This window comes from Caretta caretta, chromosome 3 (genome assembly GCF_965140235.1).
Source record: "Caretta caretta isolate rCarCar2 chromosome 3, rCarCar1.hap1, whole genome shotgun sequence".
NCBI lineage: Eukaryota > Metazoa > Chordata > Testudines > Cheloniidae > Caretta > Caretta caretta.
In genome coordinates, this window is record NC_134208.1 from 55,278,579 (window position 1) to 55,302,654 (window position 24,076).

A 24,076-nucleotide genomic window follows, 5' to 3' on the forward strand; every position below is an offset into this window, starting at 1 on the left:
AAAATACACCTTGCTATATTCCTAAGAGAATGAAATTCAAGCTCTCCATGGGTAGAATTCCCATTGACATTGCATATTATTTCATGATTATGTCCAATGGGGCAAATCCAGTCTCCACTCTACTGAGATTCACCTGGTGGTAGAACCAGTGTGGTTTTGCTGCACGAGAACACAAAGGCTTTGACTGGGGTAGCTGAGCAGGGATTTGTGACCCCTGGACAGGAGAGAGCCAGGTCCGTGGAGGTTCCCTAAGGCAATGCTCAAGGGAAAGTGAGGACAAAACCAGAGAATCTGTCACTGCTGATCCTCAGCTCCATACCATGGATGTGTTGGGGCTGTAGCACACCATTCCATCTCCCTAGACACTCCATGGCCTGTTAGGGGGGATTCCCTGCGGAGACAACTGAGGTGTGTGTGATACATACCAAACTTGGTGCTCAGGATGGGTGCTAGGTCCTTGGATTTTATCCAACATATTCTTAGATTAACTAGAATATAACTAAAACATTCTTTGCAAGATTTCTCTCTTTAAAGAGGTTATTCCTCTGGAACTGAGTTTTTACAGAATTTTGCTAATTATTTATAGTGTGCTTTTTATGTGGAATCATCTCAAATTTGACTCAGATTCTTCTTGAAAAAGAAATGCAATGTAAGGGTATCTAGGCTAATATACGATGTATATCAGTTTCTTCTATATTGAAAACAATGAGGAAGAATGCTTGCTATAGCATTCCTTATTTGTTTTGTGAAGTCATTGTTTATATAAAATATTTATGTGTATATATTTATATCATATTATAATCTCAGAAAGTAATTTAAATATTCTGGTCCAAAACTCTGATGTAGAGGAGCATGCATTATTAAATCTGGTCATTCCCCACATATTGTCATATCAGGAAATAATGCAAAACTGAGGCTAACCTGAAGAAAAACATTAGGACCATATCCTGTCATGATACTTGCCATATCCTGTCATGATACTTGCAAGCTGAGGTCCTTAATGTACCAGAGTCACAGACTAAGAAATTACTATATTTTCAAAAGAGACTAGTGATTTTGGCTGTCTGAGCTTTTAGCCACCTGTCTTGAAACACCCAAAATGGATCTGATTTTTTCATGTGCTGACTACCTGTCCACTAAAACTCATACCCCTTTAAAATGTCTCTAGCTGGGCACCCACAATCACTAGTCACTTTGAAAATGTAGGCCATACTTCTTATAATTTTTTCTTTAGTTTAATTGTATTGAGATTAGACTAACTCATAAAAGATCAAATAAAATTTATCAAAGCTCAATGTAGTATATGGAGAATAAGATGTTATTTTAGTCAACTGAATTTCTAAAGCTAATTTGTATATGCTAATAATGCAAACTTCTAAACACTAGTTTTTTTTTTCTGATGTTGGGCAAAATAGTCCCTTTTAGAATGTAGTTGTTTTTATTTTTAATCTTCTATGTTACCGGTGTCGTGTTTGCTTTGTTACAGTACATGGAGTTTGGGAGGAGTGGTCACCTTGGAGCTTGTGTTCATTCACATGTGGTCGAGGCCAAAGAACAAGAACAAGGTCATGTATACCTCCACAGTATGGGGGAAGATCGTGTGATGGACCTGAAACACAACATAAACCTTGCAATATTGCTCTCTGCCCCGGTGAGCTTGTATAGTAACTATTTGCTCAGCTACAGTAATTAAGTGTAGCTTGTTTCTGACTGGCTTTATTATTACGTATTGTGCACTTGAATATTTGATGAGCAAAGTCTTATAGGTAGGAAGTATTATTATCATCTGTTATTGTGGTAGTACCCAAAGGATGCAATCAGGATTGCAACTCCATAGTGCTACGTGCTGTACAGACACACAAAGACAAGGTCCTTTTCTCAAAGAATTTACAATGTAAACTTATCCTGCACTGGGGTGTGCTATCAAGGAGCCCTGTATCCATGTGGAGTCCCATTGATTTCAAACAGATTCTGTATGGTGTGGGATTCTGTGCTAGGGGATCCCAGTGCAGGAAGGACCCCTAAGAAGACAAGCAACATACCAAAGGTAGGAAAAAGGGGAAACTTTCCAAGTGTGTTCATTTTGATTATCCATTATGTACATTTTAAATATACCTTGCTAGGTGGTCTTAATAATAATAAATAAGTACCTTTTTATTTACACACAGTACATGTCACATATTTAGAAATATTAGGATACAAAGATTTTCTTTCTAATTATTTATATTAGTTTATTCACCTGTGCAGAGGGAGGATCAGCACAGATTTATACACCATTTTAATTTCATTTAAAACCTAAGCACTTAAATGGTGCATAGATTTTAAATTGGCCTTTCACACTGAAATAAAATAAAATAACTGACTTTATTACAAGCCACTTTCTTCGTGCAATTTAAAACGTCTGTGGATTGATTGTGATTATTTTTAACTAGTATTTTTACTCTTTACAGAAGTTATATCTGTAAATGAAATGACAAAATTATCTAAATAATTCCATGAGGTTTTGCTTTACAAATACTCTCTCTTAAGCTTTTTCTAAATCAGTTTAATCCTAGGGCCTTCTGCAAAACAACTATTAAAAGGGGATGGGGCCACTGTAGTGCATGCAGTTCTGGTCATGAGTTTTGAGTGGCATGCAGTACAATGTTGCTCATGGATAAACTTGCTGCAAAGACATGAATCATTGTATCCAGACTTTGAGAAAGGTTTCAGGACTAGAGTGAGACAGGTAGCAATATCACATACATGTCCATAAGTGGAAACTTCCCATCAAAGATGGTGATGTTTGCATTAAAGTCTAAGTTTTGTTGAAAAGTCATTCCCCTTAAGAGGTAACATACCTCAGCCTTCTTCATCGGCCTGACATAGCTTGCCAGCTACCATTCCCCAGAACTGTAACCTGATAATTAGGAGTCAACAGATCTCTTTTATGCTCTGACATCATTTTGTAATCTACAGTTATAGGTGTTTCCCAACACGAGACATGTGGAAAGCCATTTATTTTGCTTTTCTTCGGTATGACAAGATATTATGGAGACATTTGTCCATTAACTCTATGCAATGGTTTGAAATATCTGATTTTCACACCCCATATTTTTGGCAGTGAAAATTGAAATTTATTTGCAAAATTTAAAAATAAATAAAATAAAATGAGAAGAAAACATTGTGTTAATTCAAAAAAATGTTGCCACTTTGAAAATGATAACTTTTCAGACTGTTGCGTTAACAAATAAACAAGAGAGAAATTAAAGACTAGGGCATCAGGTCCCTATAGAATTAGAAAATAGATTCTCCGAGGACCAGACCTGTGACAAGTTTCAATTTTTTGTGCCTCTTTTTTGTGATTTATTTAATTTTGCCAGCTGTTCAGTTTTTTCACACAATCTGGTTCTGGTAACTTGAGCCTTTTGGAAGACACACAAGCTGTCATCACCATTGTGAAATTCACATGGGTCTACACCACTGCTTTCACAGAGAGAAGAACAATATGTGAGCAGGAAGAATGCAACCCTAGCACATTTACATGAGCCTCCAGAAAAGTACATAATATCATATATGAATCTCAACTGAAACTGAGGAAGTGAGAAATACCAAATAGGCGTAGAGACGGTGCTACTATAGTGTGAAATTCACTTCTGTGCTGAGGGAAAACACAAGGAATGTGCCTCCTCCTGAACCCCCAAACATTTAAACTGTCATAGTAGGGTTTATGTTGGACTTATGTGGTGCATAGGAATTTTGCAGGCTCTCTGCACAGGAGTGTATTTCACCCACAGTGATTACATGCCTGTGGATAATTTGCCCTTTCCTGGCATAACAATGCAACATTTAAAAGTAGCGGCTCATTGTTACTTATTGTCTTAAGCAGCAGCTATAATGTGCTTGAACAATATTCAGTACTACAGTCTGAATCATCATGCCTGGCTCTCTGCAAAGGAGCTATTTGATGGTGTATCAGAAGGTGAGTTTACAGTCCCATGCTTCTATTTGCTGCAGGTAATAAGGGCAAATGGGGGTGGTACACCAAGGACAAAGGAGAAAGAGACTGTAGGATAAAAACAATGCAGTAGGGGTCTGACCTATATGGTACTGAGTGCCATCAACTCCCATTAATTTCAAAGGTATACAATTGCTTTCAAAACCTTTAATTTATAATCACAGCTTCACCTGCCTTGCCCTAAATAATAGTACATAGTAATGGGTAACAACGAAGAAAGAGGCATTAAAATGTAGTTTCCATCATATTTTCCTCTTTGGTAAGGCTTCATGATAAAAAGATTAAAAAAAAAAAACAGTTTTCATGCCTGGAGAGGCTTCAGTTTTCTGCTGAATAGGTTGCCAGGCTCTACAATCTGATATAGACTTCTGCCCATAGAAGAGGTGCAGAGCCCTTGTATTAAACAGAACCCTGAAAATAACACTTTACCAAAAACCAGAAGAGTCCTCCTTTGCAAACTATTCACCAGCTGTATCTCATTGGTTTGTGAGACACTGTTTATTTTTACTTTGAGGTCCTGGGAAACCTGTGGTGTCTCAGATGCCACTACATGACTGACAAACTGGCAAAGGTTCATTTTTAATCTCAATTTTTCACTGTATAGAGTGTAACTTTAGCGCCCTCGTGGCCAAGATGGAGTCTGCTCTGCAGGCAGCTCTGGCCAAGAGAAGGCACGCACAGGAATGCAGTAGGGAAAGTCCCTTCCACCCCAGGAGCACCTGTTCCAACCCTCCCAGAATGAACACACACACACACACACCAGAAGAATACAATGAATATAAGAAAGGGAAATGTTTATTTACAGAGGGATGAAAGGAGAAAAACAACAGGGGGAAATATAGGGGGAGCGGTAAAACAGGGTTGCATTCAACACAAGGCCCCACGGGCTGAGTGGTACCACAATCTGAAAGGGCAGACACCAAGCAATGTGCCCTCAAACCGAGGTCAGGAGTCCAGGGAAAAGTTCCAGTCCAGTGGTGAGTCTTGGGTGCTTCTGGTCATCTCCAGCCACTGTTCCCTCTAAGCTGTGTGCGTGTGCGCATGCACACAGATCCTAAACCCCACACACACGGCGTGCACAAAAATTTGCACAGAAGCACAACAATTTGCACAAAAGACATTTTTTGTGCACACAGCCTGTCAAAAATTAGAGGGAACATTGTCTCTGGCGCCAGTGAACTTTCCCCAACAAACCCCTCCTGTGCCCTCTTCTGCCACTCTCTGCAAAGCTACACAGAGCAACAACCTCCCCACTTAACTAGCTAACAGCATCCCTCCTTGTTCCCAATGCAAAGTCACAAGCCCCAGTAATCACAGCCCCATACAGCTCTGGGCAGCAGTGATATTGGGTCCAGCTCCAGTTTGTCCTTCTTGGGCAATTCCTCCCTGGCACAGTGCTCCTCTTGGCTCCTGTTCTGGGGTATCCCCGGTCAGCCGCTCTGTCCCTCCCAGGCTTTGGGCAGGTTCTTGGTTGCTTCACCAGGGCCTGCTTGCTGCAACGCTTCTCTCTGGAGCTCCAGGCACACATCCCTGTTGCTCTCCCCGCTCTCTCTGCTCCTCTTCCCGCAAACAGAACTTCCTCCTTCTGGAACAATCAGCAATTCCCCCCTCAGGAAAAAGATTTAAAATGGCCGTGCTCTCTAAACCCCAAGGGGGTTACAAGAGAGATACAGATGTATTTAGTTTTAATTTAGTGATTTGACTTTCAATAATTTTGTTTAAGAATTCTGCTTCCTCTACAACTGTTGAGATCACAAGCCCCTAAAACACGGTGCTGCCGTCCCAGCACTGCTTTATTTTTGTGATTTCTCTATCTTGGAGAACTGAAATGCAGACTCTTGAAGTCAGGGTGGGCAGTTGAAGTTACTGATTTACAGCTGTGTTGTTTTTAAGTGTACGTGTATTCGTAAGGCCATATTTTCAAAGAAGGACAATAGGTGAATAATAGGCTATTGCCAGCTAAATTTGTGAATTCGTATTGGGTAATGGTTTGCACAAAGAATAATTGCTGTTAGTCAGTGTGAATGCAGAGTTTTGATTGGCATGTTTAGTAGGTTCACCTGCTCTGGAAATGTGACCCAGTGTATCAGAATACAGTCTGTACAAACAAAACAATCCCACCACAATCATGAAAACACCAATAATGTAAACACCATTGTTGTAAGTTTAAAGTGATGCTTTCTGGTGCAATTTCTGTCTTAAAAAATAGTTTTCAAAGTGCAGATGAAATTGGTTATGAAAAAACTAACCATTCTGTTACTGCATAGATTTGATGGTAATGTTGGCTTGTTTGTCTTTTATGTGTTGCTGTGGTAGTTGATGGACAGTGGCAAGAGTGGAGTTCATGGAGTCAGTGCTCAGTGACGTGTTCCAATGGCACGCAGCAGAGAAGTCGACAGTGCACTGCGGCTGCTCATGGAGGTTCTGAATGCAGAGGTCCTTGGGCTGAAAGCAGAGAGTGCCATAACCCAGAATGTACAGGTAAGTAGGATCCTCTAAGGTGAAATGATTCATGTGGAAAAATCTGACTTAGCGCAACATTCATGTCATTAATTTGCAATTAAAAAGAGATGTAAAGCCCCAATCCTGCCGGCTCGCATCATTTAGGCTCTGATCCTACAACTTCTCTGCATGGGCTGACCCTGTGCCTGTCTGGGTCCCATAGACAGCACTCCGTCTCCTGCACTGATTCATTTCTGGAATTGGGGCCTTAATCCTTTCTCACATAAGAAGCCTGTTGACGACAATGGGATGTCAGTAAAGTTGAAAAAACTGGCCTCTGAAAGGCTGGCATTCCTATGTGTTAGCGTTATAAGTATTTCTTTAAAAACAAGTATATTTAGAAATAAAAAGTTGAGAACGAGAAAACAATGCATTTCAAGAAACAAGAAGAAATTGTATATAAAGGAACTAATTCTTGTGTGAGTAAATTATACTTACACTTAGTTTAAGACTGCTTTACTCTGCCAGGGCATGTAAAAATCTGGCCTTTAAATAGCATACGGGGAATTTTTTTTATTTTAAAGCATATTTTATTGTGCTGTTTCTTACATACACATGTATACAATAAGAAAACACAGTACATACAGAGAAAAGAAAAAATACAAAGACAACAACATTCATGTTCAGGCTTCAGAGCAGTAGCTTAACTCAAAGCCTAAGTGCAGTGATTTTTTTTAAACTTGAGTTGTGATTCACTGAGGAACAATTAAAGAAGCCTGATTTTCAGAGGCACCAAGCACCTACACCTGCCACTGACTTTTTTTTTATTTACATGCATGAATAATGTTTGGAGCCTATCTTTAGTGAACAAGTTTGAAAATTCTGGCTTTAATAGTTTCTTACAGTGCAGTCTGTCACAATTCTAATAATGAGATTCCTCCAAACAGCTAACGGTCAGTGGAACCAATGGGGTCACTGGAGTGGATGTTCCAAGTCATGTGATGGTGGCTGGGAAAGGCGAATAAGGATTTGTCAAGGTGCAGCTGTGACTGGGCAACAGTGTGAAGGAACTGGTGAGGAAATCAGACGATGCAGTGAACAGAAGTGCCCTGGTGAGAAGCAAATATCAATACTATTATTGTATGTATTTCAGTGTGGTTTCTCACTGACATAAATCACTTTAATATATTATATTTGAGGTAGGATCAATACGTAAAAAGCAATCTTCATAAATGGTCCTACCATGCCCTTGATCCAGACAAGTAATTGCTATTTCTGTCTAGCCCAATGAGTGCTTAAAGGATGAAGTATTTTTTTAAAAATAAAATTATAATGGAGAAAAATGAAGCTCCCAGAAAAACATTTCATAACATAGGTGCAACTGCATTATTTTGGGGGGCATAATTTGTTATAGAAAACATCACTGACAATGCAGCTTCTGAGAAGATTAGGTCTTTTTGGTTTGGTTTGGTTTGGTTTGGTTTGGTTTGTAATTCACGGATTCAGTCTTCTTCTTTTGTCCTCCACACAAAAGGCCTCTATGTCGTGCAGCTGGGGCATCCAAATGGAATGAAGATAAGGGAGTGAGCGGGGGAGAATGAACTCTACTGTAATGGATAGAATGAATTAATACTGTATGTGAGCAATATATTATAAAAGGAAGGTGGTTAAAATGAAAAGGACGTACATCTTTCCAATTTTACTATACATATTTAAACACATTTTGCAGCATATTTTCTGTTGTCCTGCTCACATATTTAAATCTTCCTGGGTGACACTGAAGAAAAAATGTGGGCTACTACTAAAGTGATGACTAAGCAAAAACAGCTGGTGAATACAAATTTATCTTTCTATGTTTATCTGTGTGGAGGCATTGACCTGAAGCAGAATAATCATTACCAGACAAATACAAGAGAACAAACAGGGGCTATGTGGTCTAGTGATTTTATGTGCTAGTCCTTCATGCTGGAAGTCTTGTGTTCTAAATTCTGAAGGCGGTTATGATAAAGTGAATCTAGCAGTCTCTCTCACCCCTGATCAATTCCACTTTGCGGTTCAATGCTTGCATTCTCGGCTCTGGAAACACGGGACTTGAATGGTAGGGACAATGCAGGTCAGGAATTGGCGGGCTTATCAGGTCTGAAACCTGTGTTCTCAAACCCACATATTCCTAAGAAGCCAAATCTGTCCCCTGACACCAATCCCATCCCCAAGAACAGAACTTAAAATATGAAGATAAAACTATGAACTAGAACAACACGTCCCAACAGCAACAAAGGAGTAATTGTAGTTACAAATCTAAAACAATATTTTAGAGTAATTAACTACATGCAAATGTTCTCTTTGGTGTATAGTTTTAATATAATACACATTATTTGAAAAGCAATACAAAATAACTATGTAGTAATCATAAAGAAATACAAATTTTGACATAAAATATAATTTTTCCATAGTAGTCCTGCACAGTACACTAAAACAGGATTAATGTGAATCTTCTGGATAAGCAGACATTCAGATAAACCAGTCTCGACCTACTAAATATTCTTGAAATCATTTGCATTTGTGGAATTAGAGGTAAAACCATACAGCTACAATCCAATTTTCAAAGGTTGCCACCTGCTGTTAATAAAATATTTTACAAATGTATTTACAAATCAAATGCACTCAGAGCGTTATGTGCTGTTCACTAAATTTGTTTACTGACTTGATTCACCAGATCACAATCAGCATGCTAACAGGAGTCATCATAACTTAAAATGATCAAATGATAATAATAATGATAATAATGATGCAGGAGATTATACACACATTTATAGAAGTTTAACGATAAATTTGACTTAACTGTTTCGAGGCAGAATTACTGTTCATCTCCCAGTATAGCTAAGATTTAAGCAAATATACTGGGAAATGAAAAGAAAAGTCGAGGCTTCAGTATAAGAATGACTCTATACTTACTTGGCCCTTTTTTCTTTCATACATTTTGAAATATAGATTAAAGAAAGTTGCCGAAATCACGAAGGAATGATCATCCTAATCTAGCAGTTTTTTTTAATTTAATGTTTCTTTCATAGCCAGTAAACATTGTTCAGAAAAGCAGCACTAAAAATGTTTGTGTCTAATTAGTTTCTCTTTTTATGATAGATGATCATCAAGCATCTGACAGACACAAAAGGCCTGATTCTTCCGTTATTGACATTAGTTTTATGCCAGTGTTACAGCCAGATCTTCTACTTCTGTATATAATTTTTACCAATTTACACAAGCTAAGGATCTGAGAAGGGTGGGAGGGTCAGCTGGGCACCAGTAAAGTGGCAGCTCATCCCCAGAAGGAGCTTTCTGAAGACTTGCAGCCACATGACTGGGCCAATTAGAGAGAAGGGCCCTTCAAATGAGCCAACCATGATCAATGGGAGGGAGAGGGTAGGACAAAGCCCATGCTATTACCGAAGGCAATTCTCATCCACGTGAGCATAAGATGCCATAAGGAAGGGGACACCTTTTCACCATGCTGGCCAGGCTTATAGGGATGCCTCATCTCCCAGTCTAACCAGTGTCCCTTCCCCCCACATCAAGAATGGAAGAGTAATCTAATATATCAGATTTTTGTTAACACATTTCAGAAGTGCATCTTTTTTCAGACAAGATCAGATCACAGGAGCCCATTTTCAAATGATATTTATAAACAACGTAGCCTTCATAAATTTTCGTAGAAAAATATAATGCCCTTTCCTTTTTGATGATATCATAGAATCATAGAAGATCAGGGTTGGAAGGGACCTCAGGAGGTCATCTAGTCCAACCCCCTGCTCAAAGCAGGACCAATCCCCAGTTTTTGCCCCAGTTCCCTAAACGGCCCCCTCAAGGATTGAACTCACAACCCTGGGTTTAGCAGGCCAATGCTCAAACCACTGAGCTATCTTGTGTTCAGTCAGTGTTAATTTTGGTTTTAAGTTAATGGAAGCTCCTATAATGTTTTTTCCACAGTGTTTTTATATTTATGCGTCATTCAGTTTTTACTCAAAACAAATCCATCAAATTCACCACCAAGTGCCTCTTCTAAGTAAGGGAAAAACATAACATATGAATTGCTTTGACTTGATAATTAATGGAAGGGATGACCAATTATTTTCTACATTAACCTAAAGATGACAGAACACAACTGCTTCTACTAAAGAATAGCTAATGCTTTCACACGAAAGATAATAACATAAGAACTGTCATGGTGGGTCAGACCAATTGACCATCTAGCTCAGTACCTGTCTCTGACATTGGCCAGGACCAGAGCTTCAGAGGGAGAATATAGAACAGAGCAATTCTGGAGAGATCCATCCCTATCTTCCTCTCCCTGCAAAAAAAAGAGATATCAACTTTTTATGATAGCGTATGAGAAAAGGGAAAATATTTTAATATCATTACTTATTTGATGCCAATGCTTTAAGTTTTGTTTAAATGTGGAGACCTGATAAATCATCTCCAGCTATACCATCTTTTTTACAAGATTTGTGAAAACTATGCTTTGTTAGTTTTGTTAGGAGATAGGGCACTGGACCAGGACCCTGGAGACTTGGGTTCTAGTCTAAGCTCTGCCACTAATCTGCTTTGTAACCTTGGGCAAGTCACTTCACCTCTCTGTACCCCTGTTTTCCCTTCCCATCCTTTGTCTGTTTTGCCGATTTAGATTGTAAATTCTTTGCAGAAAAAAATTACTCTGTGTGTGTAGAGCACCTAGTACAATGGGGCCCCAATCTTGACTAGCGCCTTTAGGTGCTACCATAATACTACTAATAAAATAATACTGAACCAACCTGCACTACTGTCACTATGATCAGTAGGATAAAAATGAATAAAGATATTAATAGGCAAGGTTAGGTTCTAGTTCTTGACTTTAATGATCAACAAATTGTTTTAAGCCATCCCGAATTTAGAAGTGCAGATACAGGACTCAATATTTCAAGATACTGAGTCCCATAAATTCCCACTAAAGTCAGTGGGCAAAATTCCAAACAGGTTGAAGGTGATGACATTTATCAATACATTGATAGGTATAGTTTCACATCAGCTTTTACAACAGACTTTGGATATGCAGTAAAAAAGAATACCACAGAAGACTGTTACAAGAGTTTCCACTGTACCAAGTAACAAATATGTAATAGTGTTTGTAGAATGCTTTGAAAATTATACTGTATACCTGCAAAATAATTACTAGATAAGTTACACTTGGGAAAACTCATGCAATTATTAGAACTGGTCGGGAATTTCATGATGAATCTTTTTTTCCTATTAAACGTAATTGTTTTGAAAAAAAAATTGTTGAGAAGAATTCTCGGGTCCAGGATGGAATTTCTGGTCAAAAAGAGAGATCCACCCACTCCAGAATAGCAATAGCCTGGTGGTTAAGGCTCTGCCTGATTTAGAGGATGAAACATAAGATGGGGTCAGATCAGTGGTCCATCTAGCCCAGTATCCTGTCTTCTGATGGTGGCTGGTGCCAGATGCTTCAGAGGCAATGAACACAACAGAGCAATTATCCTCTGTCATCCAGTCCCAGCTTTTGACAAACAGGGATTGAGGAGCACACAGAGCATCGAGTTGTGTCTCTGACCATCTTGGTTAATAGCCATTGATGGACATATCATCCATGAATTTCTCTAATTCTTTTCTGAACCCCATTATCGTTTTGGCCTTCACAACATCCCCTAACAAAGAGTTTCACAGGTTGATTGTGTGTTGTGTGAAGAAGTACTTCCTTATGTTAGTTTTAAACCTGCTGCCTATTAATTTCATTGGATGACCCCTGGTTCTTACATTATCTGAAAGGGTAAATAATACTTTTCCATTCACATTCTCTCAAGATTTAAAGACCTCTCTCATATCCCCCCTTAGTTATCTCCTTGTGTCTCCCACAGTCAAGTGAGTGCCCTAACCACTGGGTTGTTGGTTATTTTGTGGTGGGGGGGAGTGGGGCTCTTCTTTTTTGTTTTTGTTTTTTTGTGAAAACATTTGGAATATCTCCATTTTGTTTTGCATTGGAATTAAACTAATTTTCAAAACCTTGAAATTATTCACAAGACAGAATTCTTGTTTACTGGCCAGTCCTAGTAATTATGTATTTATTTCACTTCATATCATTACTTTGGGGCAGCGTAGAAATCATAGAATCATAGAATATCAGGGTTGGAAGGGACCTCAGGAGGTCATCTAGTCCAACCCCCTGCTCAAAGCAGGACCAATCCCCAATTAAATCATCCCAGCCAGGGCTTTGTCAAGCCTGACCTTAAAAACTTCTAAGGAAGGAGATTCCACCACCTCCCTAGGTAACGCATTCCAGTGTTTCACCACCCTCCTAGTGAAAAAGTTTTTCCTAATATCCAACCTAAACCTCCCCCACTGCAACTTGAGACCATTACTCCTTGTCCTGTCCTCTTCTACCACTGAGAATAGTCTAGAACCATCCTCTCTGGAACCACCTCCCAGATAGTTGAAAGCAGCTATCAAATACCCCCTCATTCTTCTCTTCTGCAGACTAAACAATCCCAGTTCCCTCAGCCTCTCCTCATAAGTCATGTGTTCCAGACCCCTAATCATTTTTGTTGCCCTTTGCTGGACTCTCTCCAATTTATCCACATCCTTCTTGTAGTGTGGGGCCCAAAACTGGACACAGTACTCCAGATGAGGCCTCACCAATGTCGAATAGAGGGGAACGGTCACGTCCCTCGATCTGCTCGCTATGCCCCTACTTATACATCCCAAAATGCCATTGGCCTTCTTGGCAACAAGGGCACACTGCTGACTCATATCCAGCTTCTCGTCCACTGTCACCCCTAGGTCCTTTTCTGCAGAACTGCTGCCTACCCATTCGGTCCCTAGTCTGTAGCTGTGCATTGGGTTCTTCCGTCCTAAGTGCAGAACCCTGCACTTACCCTTATTGAACCTCATCAAATTTCTTTTGGCCCAATCCTCCAATTTGTCTAGGTCCCTCTGTATCCTATCCCTGGCCTCCAGCGTCTCTACCACTCCTCCTAGTTTAGTATCATCCGCAAATTTGCTGAGGGTGCAATCCACACCATCCTCCAGATCATTGATGAAGATATTGAACAAAACCGGCCCCAGGACCGACCCCTGGAGCACTCCACTTGACACCGGCTGCCAACTAGACATGGAGCCATTGATCACTACCCATTGAGCCCGACAATCTAGCTAACTTTCTACCCACCTTATAGTGCATTCATCCAGCCCATACTTCTTAACTTGCTGACAAGAATACTGTGGGAGACCGTGTCAAAAGCTTTGCTAAAGTCAAGAAACAATACATCCACTGCTTTCCCTTCATCCACAGAACCAGTAATCTCATCATAGAAGGCGATTAGATTAGTCAGGCATGACCTTCCCTTGGTGAATCCATGCTGACTGTTCCTGATCACTTTCCTCTCATGTAAGTGCTTCAGGATTGATTCTTTGAGGACCTGCTCCATGATTTTTCTGGGGACTGAGGTGAGGCTGACTGGCCTGTAGTTCCCAGGATACTCCTTCTTCCCTTTTTTAAAGATTGGCACTACATTAGCCTTTTTCCAGTCATCTGGGACTTCCCCCGTTCACCACGAGTTTTCAAAGATAATGGCCAATGGCTCTGCAATCACAGCCGCCAATTCCTTTAGCACTCTCGGATGCAACTCGTCCGGCCCCATGGACTTGTGCACATCCAGCTTTTCTAAATAGTCCCTAACCACCTCTTTCTCCACAGAGGGCTGGCCATCTACTCCCCATGTTGTGATGCCCAGTGCAGCAGTCTGGGAGCTGACCTTGTTAGTGAAGACAGAGGCAAAAAAAGCATTGAGTACATTAGCTTTTTCCACATCCTCTGTCACTAGTTTGCCTCCCTCATTCAGTAAGGGGCCCACACTTTCCTTGGCTTTCTTCTTGTTGCCAATATACCTGAAGAAACCCTTCTTGTTACTCTTGACATCTCTTGCTAGCTGCAGCTCCAGGTGCGATTTGGCCCTCCTGATTTCATTCCTACATGCCCGAGCAATATTTTTATACTCTTCCCTGGTCATATGTCCAACCTTCCACTTGTTGTAAGCTTCTTTTTTATGTTTTAGATCTGCTAGGATTTCACTGTTAAGCCAAGCTGGTCGCCTACCATATTTACTATTCTTTCGACTCATCGGGATGGTTTGTCCCTGTAACCTCAACAGGGATTCCTTGAAATACAGCCAGCTCTCCTGGACTCCTTTCCCCTTCATGTTAGTCCCCCAGGGGATCCTACCCATCTGTTCCCTGAGGGAGTCGAAGTCTGCTTTCCTGAAGTCCAGGGTCCATATCCTGATGCTTACCTTTCTTCCCTGTGTCAGGATCCTGAACTTAACCAACTCATGGTCACTGCCTCCCAGATTCCCATCCACTTTTGCTTCCCCCACTCATTCTTCCCGGTTTGTGAGCAGCAGGTCAAGAAAAGCTCCCCCCACCCAGTTGGCTCCTCTAGCACTTGCACCAGGAAATTGTCCCCTACGCTTTCCAAAAACTTCCTGGATTGTCTATGCACCGCTGTATTGCTCTCCCAGCAGATATCAGAAAGATTAAAGTCACCCATGAGAACCAGGGCATGCGATCTAGTAGCTTCCGCGAGCTGCCAAAAGAAAGCCTCATACACCTCATCCCCCTGGTCCGGTGGTCTATAGTAGACTCCCACCACTACATCACTCTTGTTGCTCACACTTCTAAACTTAATCCAGAGACACTCAGGTTTTTCTGCAGTTTCGTACCGGAGCTCTGAGCAGTCATACTGCTCCCTTACATACAGTGCTACTCCCCCACCTTTTCTGCCCTGCCTGTCCTTTCTGAACAGTTTATAACCATCCATGACAGTACTCCAGTCATGTGAGTTATCCCACCAAGTCTCTGTTATTCCAATCACGTCATAATTCATTGACATCACCAGGACCTCCAGTTCTCCCTGCTTGTTTCCAAGGCTTTGTGCATTCGTATATAAGCACTTGAGATAACCTGCTGATCGCCCCTCATTCTCAGTATGAGGCAGGAGCCCTCCCCTCACAGACGTTCCTGCCTGTGCTTCCTCCCGGTATCCTGCTTTCCCACTTACCTCAGGGCTTTGGTCTCCTTTCCCCGGTGAACCTAGTTTAAAGCCCTCCTCACTAGGTTAGCCAGCCTGCTCGCAAAGATGCTCTTCCCTCTCTTCGTAAGATGGAGCCCATCTCTGCCCAGCACTCCTCCTTCATGGAACACCATCCCATGGTCAAAGAATCCAAAGCCTTCTCTCCGACACCACTTGCGTAGCCATTCGTTGACTTCGACGATTCGACGGTCCCTACCCAGGCCTTTTCCTTCCACGGGGAGGATTGACGAAAACACCACTTGCGCCTCAAACTCCTTTATCCTTCTTCCCAGAGCCACGTAATCCGCAGTGATCCGCTCAAGGTCATTCTTGGCAGTATCATTGGTGCCCACGTGGAGAAGCAGGAAGGGGTAGCTATCCGAGGGCTTGATGAGTCTCGGCAGTCTCTCCGTCACATCGCGAATCTTAGCCCCTGGCAAGCAGCAGACTTCTCGGTTTTCCCGGTCAGGGCGGCAGATAGATGACTCAGTCCCCCAGAGGAGAGAGTCCCCGACCACCACCACCCGCCTCCTTCTCTTGGGAGTGGTGGTCGTGGAACCCCCAATCTCAGGACAGTGCATCTCATGCCTTCCAACCAGCGGAGTCTCCTTCTGCTTTCTCCCCCCAGACATATCATCTGGTCCACTCTCCGCAATGGTTCCTGTGGAGAGAACATGAAAGCAGTTAGTTACCTGTGTCTGCGTTGCTGGAACCCGGACATTCCCCCTTCTTCTTCTGGAGGTCACATGTTGCCAAGCTTCTTCACTGGCCTCTTGGCTCCGCTGTGCAACCTGCTCTAAATCTTTAGAGCTTTGTGCCCGTAGAAGCATATCCTGACTTTTGTCCAGGAAATCCTCAGATTCTCGTATGCAACGCAGGGTCGTTATCTGTTGCTCCAGACCTTCAATCTTCTCTTCCAATATGGAGACCAGCTTGCACTTTGTACAGACAAAGTTGCTTCTGTCCTGTGGAAGAAAGACAAACATGGCACATCCAGTGCAGGTCACCACAGCTGAACCCACTCCTTCCATATCACCTTCCTACTATGAGCTTCCTCAGAGAAGTTGGCAAGATGTAAGCCTCACTGGGCTCACTCCAGGCGAACTCCCAGTCAAACTCCTGCTGTGTGCTGCTCTGCTGGTTTGCCGCCGCTCAGCTGGTTCGCAAAGCTCTGGCTATTTTTAAACAGCCAGGCTTCCCTGAAACAAACAAACAGACAACCCCAATGCCTGCCCCCTGCAGGCTACCAGCCAATCAGGCACTCGCTCAGGCTCTCATATTGCCCTCCCAGCAAACACACACTCGGATACTTACTCAGCAAACACACACTCGGATACTCACCAATCCCAGGCAAACTCCTGCTTTGTGCGGCTCTGCTGTTTCCCGCTGCACCAAATCTTTGGTGTTCCAATGCTCTGTCTGGAAAGACAGGGCTGACTCACATCTTATAGTACCTACCAGTGCTGGATCCAACTTTGCTTTCACAAAATACTTTGAACACCAAGAGCTCAACACACTGGTGGCATAAGGGAGCATAAAGGAGTGCATTTGTGCCAATGTGGACTTGGGCCCTGAATGTGTTGCTTTCCAAGAATCCAGCTAAAAAACATTTTGGCTGGGTTCACTAGCAGTGCAAATTTCCTGAGCACAATATTTGTCACATTTTAATTAAATTCTGACCAATACATCTCATGAAAGGGAAAAAGTGTAAACACACTAGAAGGCATTAGTTTGCAAATTCATCCTAAACACAATAAAGGTTTGGAGAGTAAGTGGGAGCAAGCCTGTATAATATGTATGTTGACAGTTTGTGGTTTGTGACAGAATTGGTTCTGAATGCTATAGAAGTATGTGAATGATTTTCACTATTTAGTTTCAATTGTGAATTATTGTTATACATTCTGAGATGATATTAGACTTTGTAGAGAATCATTCATATACTTCTATAGCATTCTGTATTAAGAAAGCACCAATCATAATTTTTCTTTTAATATATTCAATGGATAGCCTCACTTGCATGATACTTTTTAAATTTATATTTTGCTCATTGGGCCAGCCCACGATACAGCTCACTTCCATCTCAGGGGGACAACCGGCATAGATTCTTATTCAGTAATCTTCAGAAAGGTATTAACAAAATAATGCTTGGGACTGTCTAAATGCAACTAACATAAATCTGTCACCATTTTAGTTAAATTTATAATGAAGGGCTTATTAAAATATAGGATTAAAAGTTATCCCAGATCAAACAATGCAGGTGGCGGTTTTCATGCAAAAAAAAACCCCCAACCTACAATTGTTGTGGGTCGTAGTCCCCAAAGCCGGCCTCCCATAATCAGTGTTCACTGTAAGCAAATCAGTTTTAGTTATAGACACTTAATATGAAGGCAAATGCTATTTCTTCCTCCTTTCCTCTCTGTGGGTGTCTGTCAAAGGGCATGCCAGTCCTGCAGCACCCCCTGAAAGCCAAGATGGATCTGCTGAGGCCTGCCTCACTTTCCCCTTAACTCAGGTTCCCTTAAAAAGTCCACACGGGACAGATAGTCAACACATTCCCCCTTCTGGGTTTCAATTTATTAAATCCTGCACAAAGTCTTTTAAAAGAAAATTCAAACTTACAAAGTCTTCATCCCAGTTTCAGCTGGGCCCAGCCCCTCCTCCCTGAGGGAGTATCCTCTCTTTAAAAGTTTGTTAGTTAATTTCTTTCAACTCCATCCCAAGCTGGGCACAGTCCCTCCTCCCTAAGGGTCTATCTTTCTGCTTACCTTATGTCTGGAGTTCAGCCACCTCCAGAGGCCTTCCCAGCTTACTTCCTTCAGTGCCTTCAGGCATCTCCCAACCACCTGCTGTCTCCCCTGTTGTAAGGCTCAGTAGCTTTCCCTTAAGTCTTCTTGGGAAGCAGGTAATTAGTCCTAGTGCCCTGGACCCTGCTCCCTCTTAAAGGACAGTGCCCAATAGGCAGCTGAACTGCCACCAAGAAATGTGGGGCTTGCTCTTGGGAGACCACAAAAGGGGAGCTGCAGCACTTGCATGCCACAGAGCTGTGCTTCAGGAAGCAACATCTGCAGAAGGGCCAAGAAATATTTTGTGGGTGGAGACAGCTATGAATATCCACCTGCTGAACATCCACAGTGTCTGGGAGAAAGAAAGCAGCAGCCCCAGAGTGGCCTAAAGGGAAGGATTTTTTTCTATCCATCTCCACAGATTCCCATTGTGCCCCACCTGCTTCCTGAGATTACATGTGGGAAACAAGATTTGTCCTGTAATGGAACAGTTTGAGGGAAAGGCATTATGTGCAATACAGCTGGTTTGCCAAATTTGCTCCCATGATCCTGGTGTCCTTGACACTGGGTTATGGTCCCGTGTCTCTGCCTTGTATTAGAAGGAGATAGTTACCTTCTCTGGACACTCAACACATTCTCTAATTTATGCCAATAAATGATGCAAATGATTGTATCAATTGTCCATGTTAAAAATATTTAAAAATTACTACAACAGTAACATAGAACACACACAAACAGAATAATAGAAATTCAAGCTCACATGTTACCCACAAGGCTACTCTGAGGGCCACTGTGGTCTTCAGCGTCCCAGTTAGTCCACTGGATTCAGTGAGAACTTCTCCAAATAGCTGCTCTGTGTTAGTCTCTTCTGGCCCCTTCCTCGCCTTCAGTTTGGCACAGTCTACAAAGGTCACAATCTACAAAGGTCACATGATCATAAATCATCATGTGTCCAGATATGTAGATACTTACACAGTATAAGCTGTTCTGTACATTATTCCCCATTTTGAGTGCACCATGAAGAGAACATTCTGCTTCATTTGTATACTGTGCTCGTCAACATGGTAAATGTTTAGATATAATCCATGTTTGCTAAACTAGAAGTAGGAGAAGGAGCTAGCCAGATTCTACAGTATTTAAATTACTTACCTGACATCCCACTTAATGTCATTACCCATTGTTGGTTTCATCATTAGTGAGGTAATCAGTTCCTGTAATCTGGGAGGTGAATGCAAATCCATGGTTTTTGTTTTAATTTAATTTTAAATCAACTCATTAAAGAATAACCATGCCTCCAACTTCTCATAGTCAGAATTTAATAAGTTTATATCTTGGGGCCAAGATGGCACACTGTAATACAATACTGTATCATCAGCAATCATAGGCAGAGAGGAGAAAATGCATAGAAGTTGAGGGTTATTAGCTGAAACAGAAGTTAACAGAGCATGGGAAAAGACCTTTGTGACATCCCCATTTACAAATATACTCAAGTGGCTTACTGACCAGCATCCTGGTGATCCTCAGCTACCGCAACAGTGTCAATTAACTAGCACTCAGACTGGAGAACCAAAATAGCACAAAGCCATCTGTCCAGCCCCTAATCCTGAGTTGCTCTGTGCTCCCCCAAGCTGTAGCTGAGGAGTGGAGCTCTAAGCTTCTAGCACTGCAGAGGGTTTGAATTCTGTGAAAAAACACCCCCACACACGTAACTTAGCCACTACAAATAGAAACAAAATAGGTCAGTACTGTTCTCAGTCTGTTTTACTTCCTACTTAAAATGCAGTACCTTGGCACACTTCCAAATAGTTGAAAGCTCTCCACACATTTTCTACCTTCAACTCTCTTTCAAATAAAATGTATAAATTACATTTGGCCACACACATATAAAATTCAATATTTGGAAGGGAAAGGAGTTTGGAATGTGAAAGTAAGTCCTGAGGTGATAGATTAGTGAACAGAGAGCATATGAAGTGGTCTAACGTGTATGATCAATTAATTTATCAAAGGGCTTTATAATTTATCACATAGCCCTATAATTTATCACCCATCACCTACACATATGTGGTATTAATTCATGTGATAAATTTAAGAGCCATGTGATAAATTGCAGAATTATGCAATAACTTTCTAACCTCCTGAACAGTGTCAAACAACCACTTTTTTTATACTAACCTTCTAGAGAAATATTCACTACTTCACTCCCAGATATGGAATTTCCCACAAAATGTACATCAACAAAAGTACCATGACAGCTTTTCTATACATAAAATCATCCTCAAAAATATAAATGGTATTATCTTGTACTGTTGCTTCTCAATGGGAACCAACACTTCTAACCCTAAAAGGCTCAGGAAAATTGATTTTAAACTAATGCAAATTTACCATATTTAAACTATATATAAAGAGAGAATTTCTGCCCCCAAAGCATCCAAGCAACCTTTCACTCTGTGATTCTATATAATCTGTTTTTAGAGTGTTGGATGGAGACTGAATTGGGATAAAACAGATTGAGCAAACTTGTAAAGCCAAAATGGACATTATGTAGACAATATAAAGGGGAAGGACCCCGAAGAAAAAGAAAGTCAGTTGTAAGTCAGCACCTGGGTAGGCTGTGTCAGTCTTCAGACCCCAAAGACCATCACTTAACATCACTTTTTTTTTCACAAGGACAAAGTATGACAGTAATTTCAACATGCTTGTGTTACCAGATGTTCCCCATTGATCATGCATCCCTTGCTTTCCCCCATTAGAACATTGGCCTCATGAGTTCACTTTTAGACTGCCTTATCTGAAGCAAATTAGTATTCTGGATAAGTGAAACAGCTCACTTTCTTAGGGTTTTGCCATTAAGGGATATTCTTGCTTCTCTAGCAACATCAACGTTCCTTGACTTACGATTCAGGAGTGCTGATGCTGAGGCAAATTTAGCAAGCAATTTTCGAAACGGCTGTGATTCATATTAGTATCACTGAGCCATCTGCAAGGAGCTATTTGTCATCCACAAAGACAGAGTTCACTGCTTTATGCAAAACTCTGCATAGTTTTGTCAGTAGAAGTACAGGGAAAGGGTTATCTTATGGAAAAGGAATTGGAGTTAAACTCAAGATACTGGGGTTCAGTTCCTGCCTCAGCCATAGTTTTCCTGTATAACCATGGTGAATCCTTTAATCCCTTTGTGCCTCACTTCCCTATCTGGAATGTGCCAACAATTATACTTCATTTCTCTAACCCTTTATCTTGTCTAATATGTGCTTTGAGGAATGGACTTCTTATTATGAGTAGATACTGCATTTAGTACAAAGGTTCATAGTTTCTACTCTAATACAGGCAATGATAGAAAAAAAAATATTCACCATTTTTCTCTGCTACTTTGGAATGATTTGAGCTGCTAGTGTTTTGCATCATTTCAAATGGTTAGACATATCTGTCAAGATGGGGACTTTTTAGAGTTAATACATTCAAAAAAAATGTTCACTAACTGGGAAGCTACAACAAAAATATTGAACACCAAAAGGAATCTAGAAGTCTTGATTATGTGAAAATACTACCAATGTAGTTTTCTTTTACCTTGTCCATATTTGCTAGTAGGAGTCTGTTACCATGGGAATGTGAAAGTAATTTCCTTTCCTTTTAAAAACTTTTTTGTGATAATCAGAAAACGTCATTTTGGCTTATAGCCACTCTGCTTCAGATTATTGGCCTTGCTAACAACACAATTGCAATAAAAGCCATATAAAAAGAAGTAGTGACCTACTCTCTTGTTTCCAGAATATCTGCTTCACAATTGACATGCTTATCACATTTAATGTTTCAGCAATGGCTTTAAAATAATTGCTTTGGGTGCAACTAAAGTTAAAAAACAAACAAACACAAAAACCTCAAAGAGTTTTATGCATTTTTCATGCCTATTAACCACAATGATTTACAACAGAGATGAAATGTTTTAAATAGAAACTGGTACAATGTGGTACATTTTTAAAAGAGTTAATATTGCATATGTATGTATGTAGGCGAGAGAGAGAGTAAATGCAACAGATTGTGAAATGAAAGCCCAGCAGGAAGAGAGATCCTATACAAAAATCAAAGGAGATCTTACGTTTATGTGCTAAAGCATGTTAAAATGAGCCCCTAAAGACAACAATCTGCATTTCTCGGAGAGTATGGGGTTAAGGATGAGGATGTATTTTTTCTGATACGCAATGTATACATTTTACAAAAGCCTATATTCAAATACTCATTTTTCAATCACAGCACCTTATGAAATATGTCCTGAAGATTATTTGATGTCAATGGTGTGGAAAAGGACCCCAGCTGGTGACATGGCATTCAATCGATGTCCTCTCAATGCCACAGGTACAGTAGTACATCAAATTTACATGCTGACAATAGAGGGATGTATTGTTTTCTTTTTTGCTAAAACTGCCCTTCCACCTGCATTCAAACACATCTAACCGTTACCCAGATACTAAAGTGAAATATATAAAGATATATAATATAATGAGTAATAATTAATGGCCAGGATGTATCAGGCATTTTGCTGAAAATCAAGCAGATCATAAAGCCTTCTAATTAAAACTCCTAAATGCCAATTATATGACACAGGAAATCTGTTACAGAAACATGTATTGCTCTTTGAATGCTGCTGATGCTCATTTGCATAAAATTGTTTCTGTGTGTGCTCTAAAATAACATAGAATGTACCCTCCATAGGCTTTGTTCACTCTGACTATTCTCAGGTATATATATATATATATAAATATTTTCTCTGTTCTTTATGACTCACAGGCACCACTAGCAGACGCTGCTCTCTCAGTGTTCATGGAGTGGCCTTCTGGGAACAACCAAGCTTTGCTAGATGCATATCAAATGAGTACAGACACTTGCAGCATTCAGTAGGTGCAAAGCCAGCTTTAGTACTTGCTCTGTTTATTTTTTGCTAATCATCACCATATAAGCATTTAACTGTTTACCCTTCAGTCAGACTTCTGATGAGGAATAGGGGTGGGGGAGACTTGAGGAAGGATAATTTACATCCAATGTATATAATTTTGATCCTGTATATCTGCTGCTGTTTGAATGAAAGAGCCCTTTGTCTCACTGTAGCAGTGAAAAGAATGATGAAGGCTCCCTTTTCCATTGTTCATTGTATAAAATTTTTATCGAGGTCCTGGAGATTAAGGCATATATTTTAGGCTTATTAGCAAATGAGATGGGAATAAATGAGATTTACAGGAATTCAACCTACTAACATCATGTTATAGTATTTTACATTTGTTAATTGCACGCTAGCAAGTGAGGAACTATGATGCCTCTTTCCGATATAAAATGCTGAACTTCCACTTTAGGTGAAATAAAAGGAAGAACGGTTGAAGGGTAAAAATACTGCACTGGATTGCAAACAAAATAAATAACCCCGTGGAGCAATATGATATGCTTTTCAAACATACGTAGAAAGGTTTCTTGACAAGATATAATGTATAAATATATTAACGATGTCTTCCTAAATGTATTTTTTAAATTCTGTTCTCCCAGTTAAGGATTCTGCCAGATCATTCCAGTGTGGGCAGAGCCCATTTTAAGATTCTCATGGACACTCTTTTTTTTTTCTTCCCAAGATATATTTTCCTGACACCCTTATTACTCCCACTCCTCTTTCAAAGGTCACCATTAATGCTGCTCCATTAATCATTCAACAGAGGGGCACTAACAGCTGTGTGTTTGTGATGGAATGTGACTACTTCC

The 24,076-nt window shown here is 40.7% G+C and overlaps 1 protein-coding gene across 8 annotated transcripts in view; it reads left to right on the forward strand.

Annotated features, from left to right (window-relative positions):
• The window catches only part of ADGRB3 (adhesion G protein-coupled receptor B3), a 625,089-nt gene that overhangs the window by 264,354 nt on the left and 336,659 nt on the right, over positions 1–24,076 (forward strand). For all 8 annotated transcript variants that reach the window (XM_048846018.2, XM_048846015.2, XM_048846019.2 and 5 more), the window contains 5 exons: positions 1,487–1,651; positions 6,314–6,478; positions 7,387–7,551; positions 22,586–22,687; positions 23,120–23,226. In XM_048846018.2, coding sequence (XP_048701975.1) covers positions 1,487–1,651; positions 6,314–6,478; positions 7,387–7,551; positions 22,586–22,687; positions 23,120–23,226 — 704 coding nt within the window. The remainder of the gene's footprint in view (positions 1–1,486; positions 1,652–6,313; positions 6,479–7,386; positions 7,552–22,585; positions 22,688–23,119; positions 23,227–24,076) is intronic.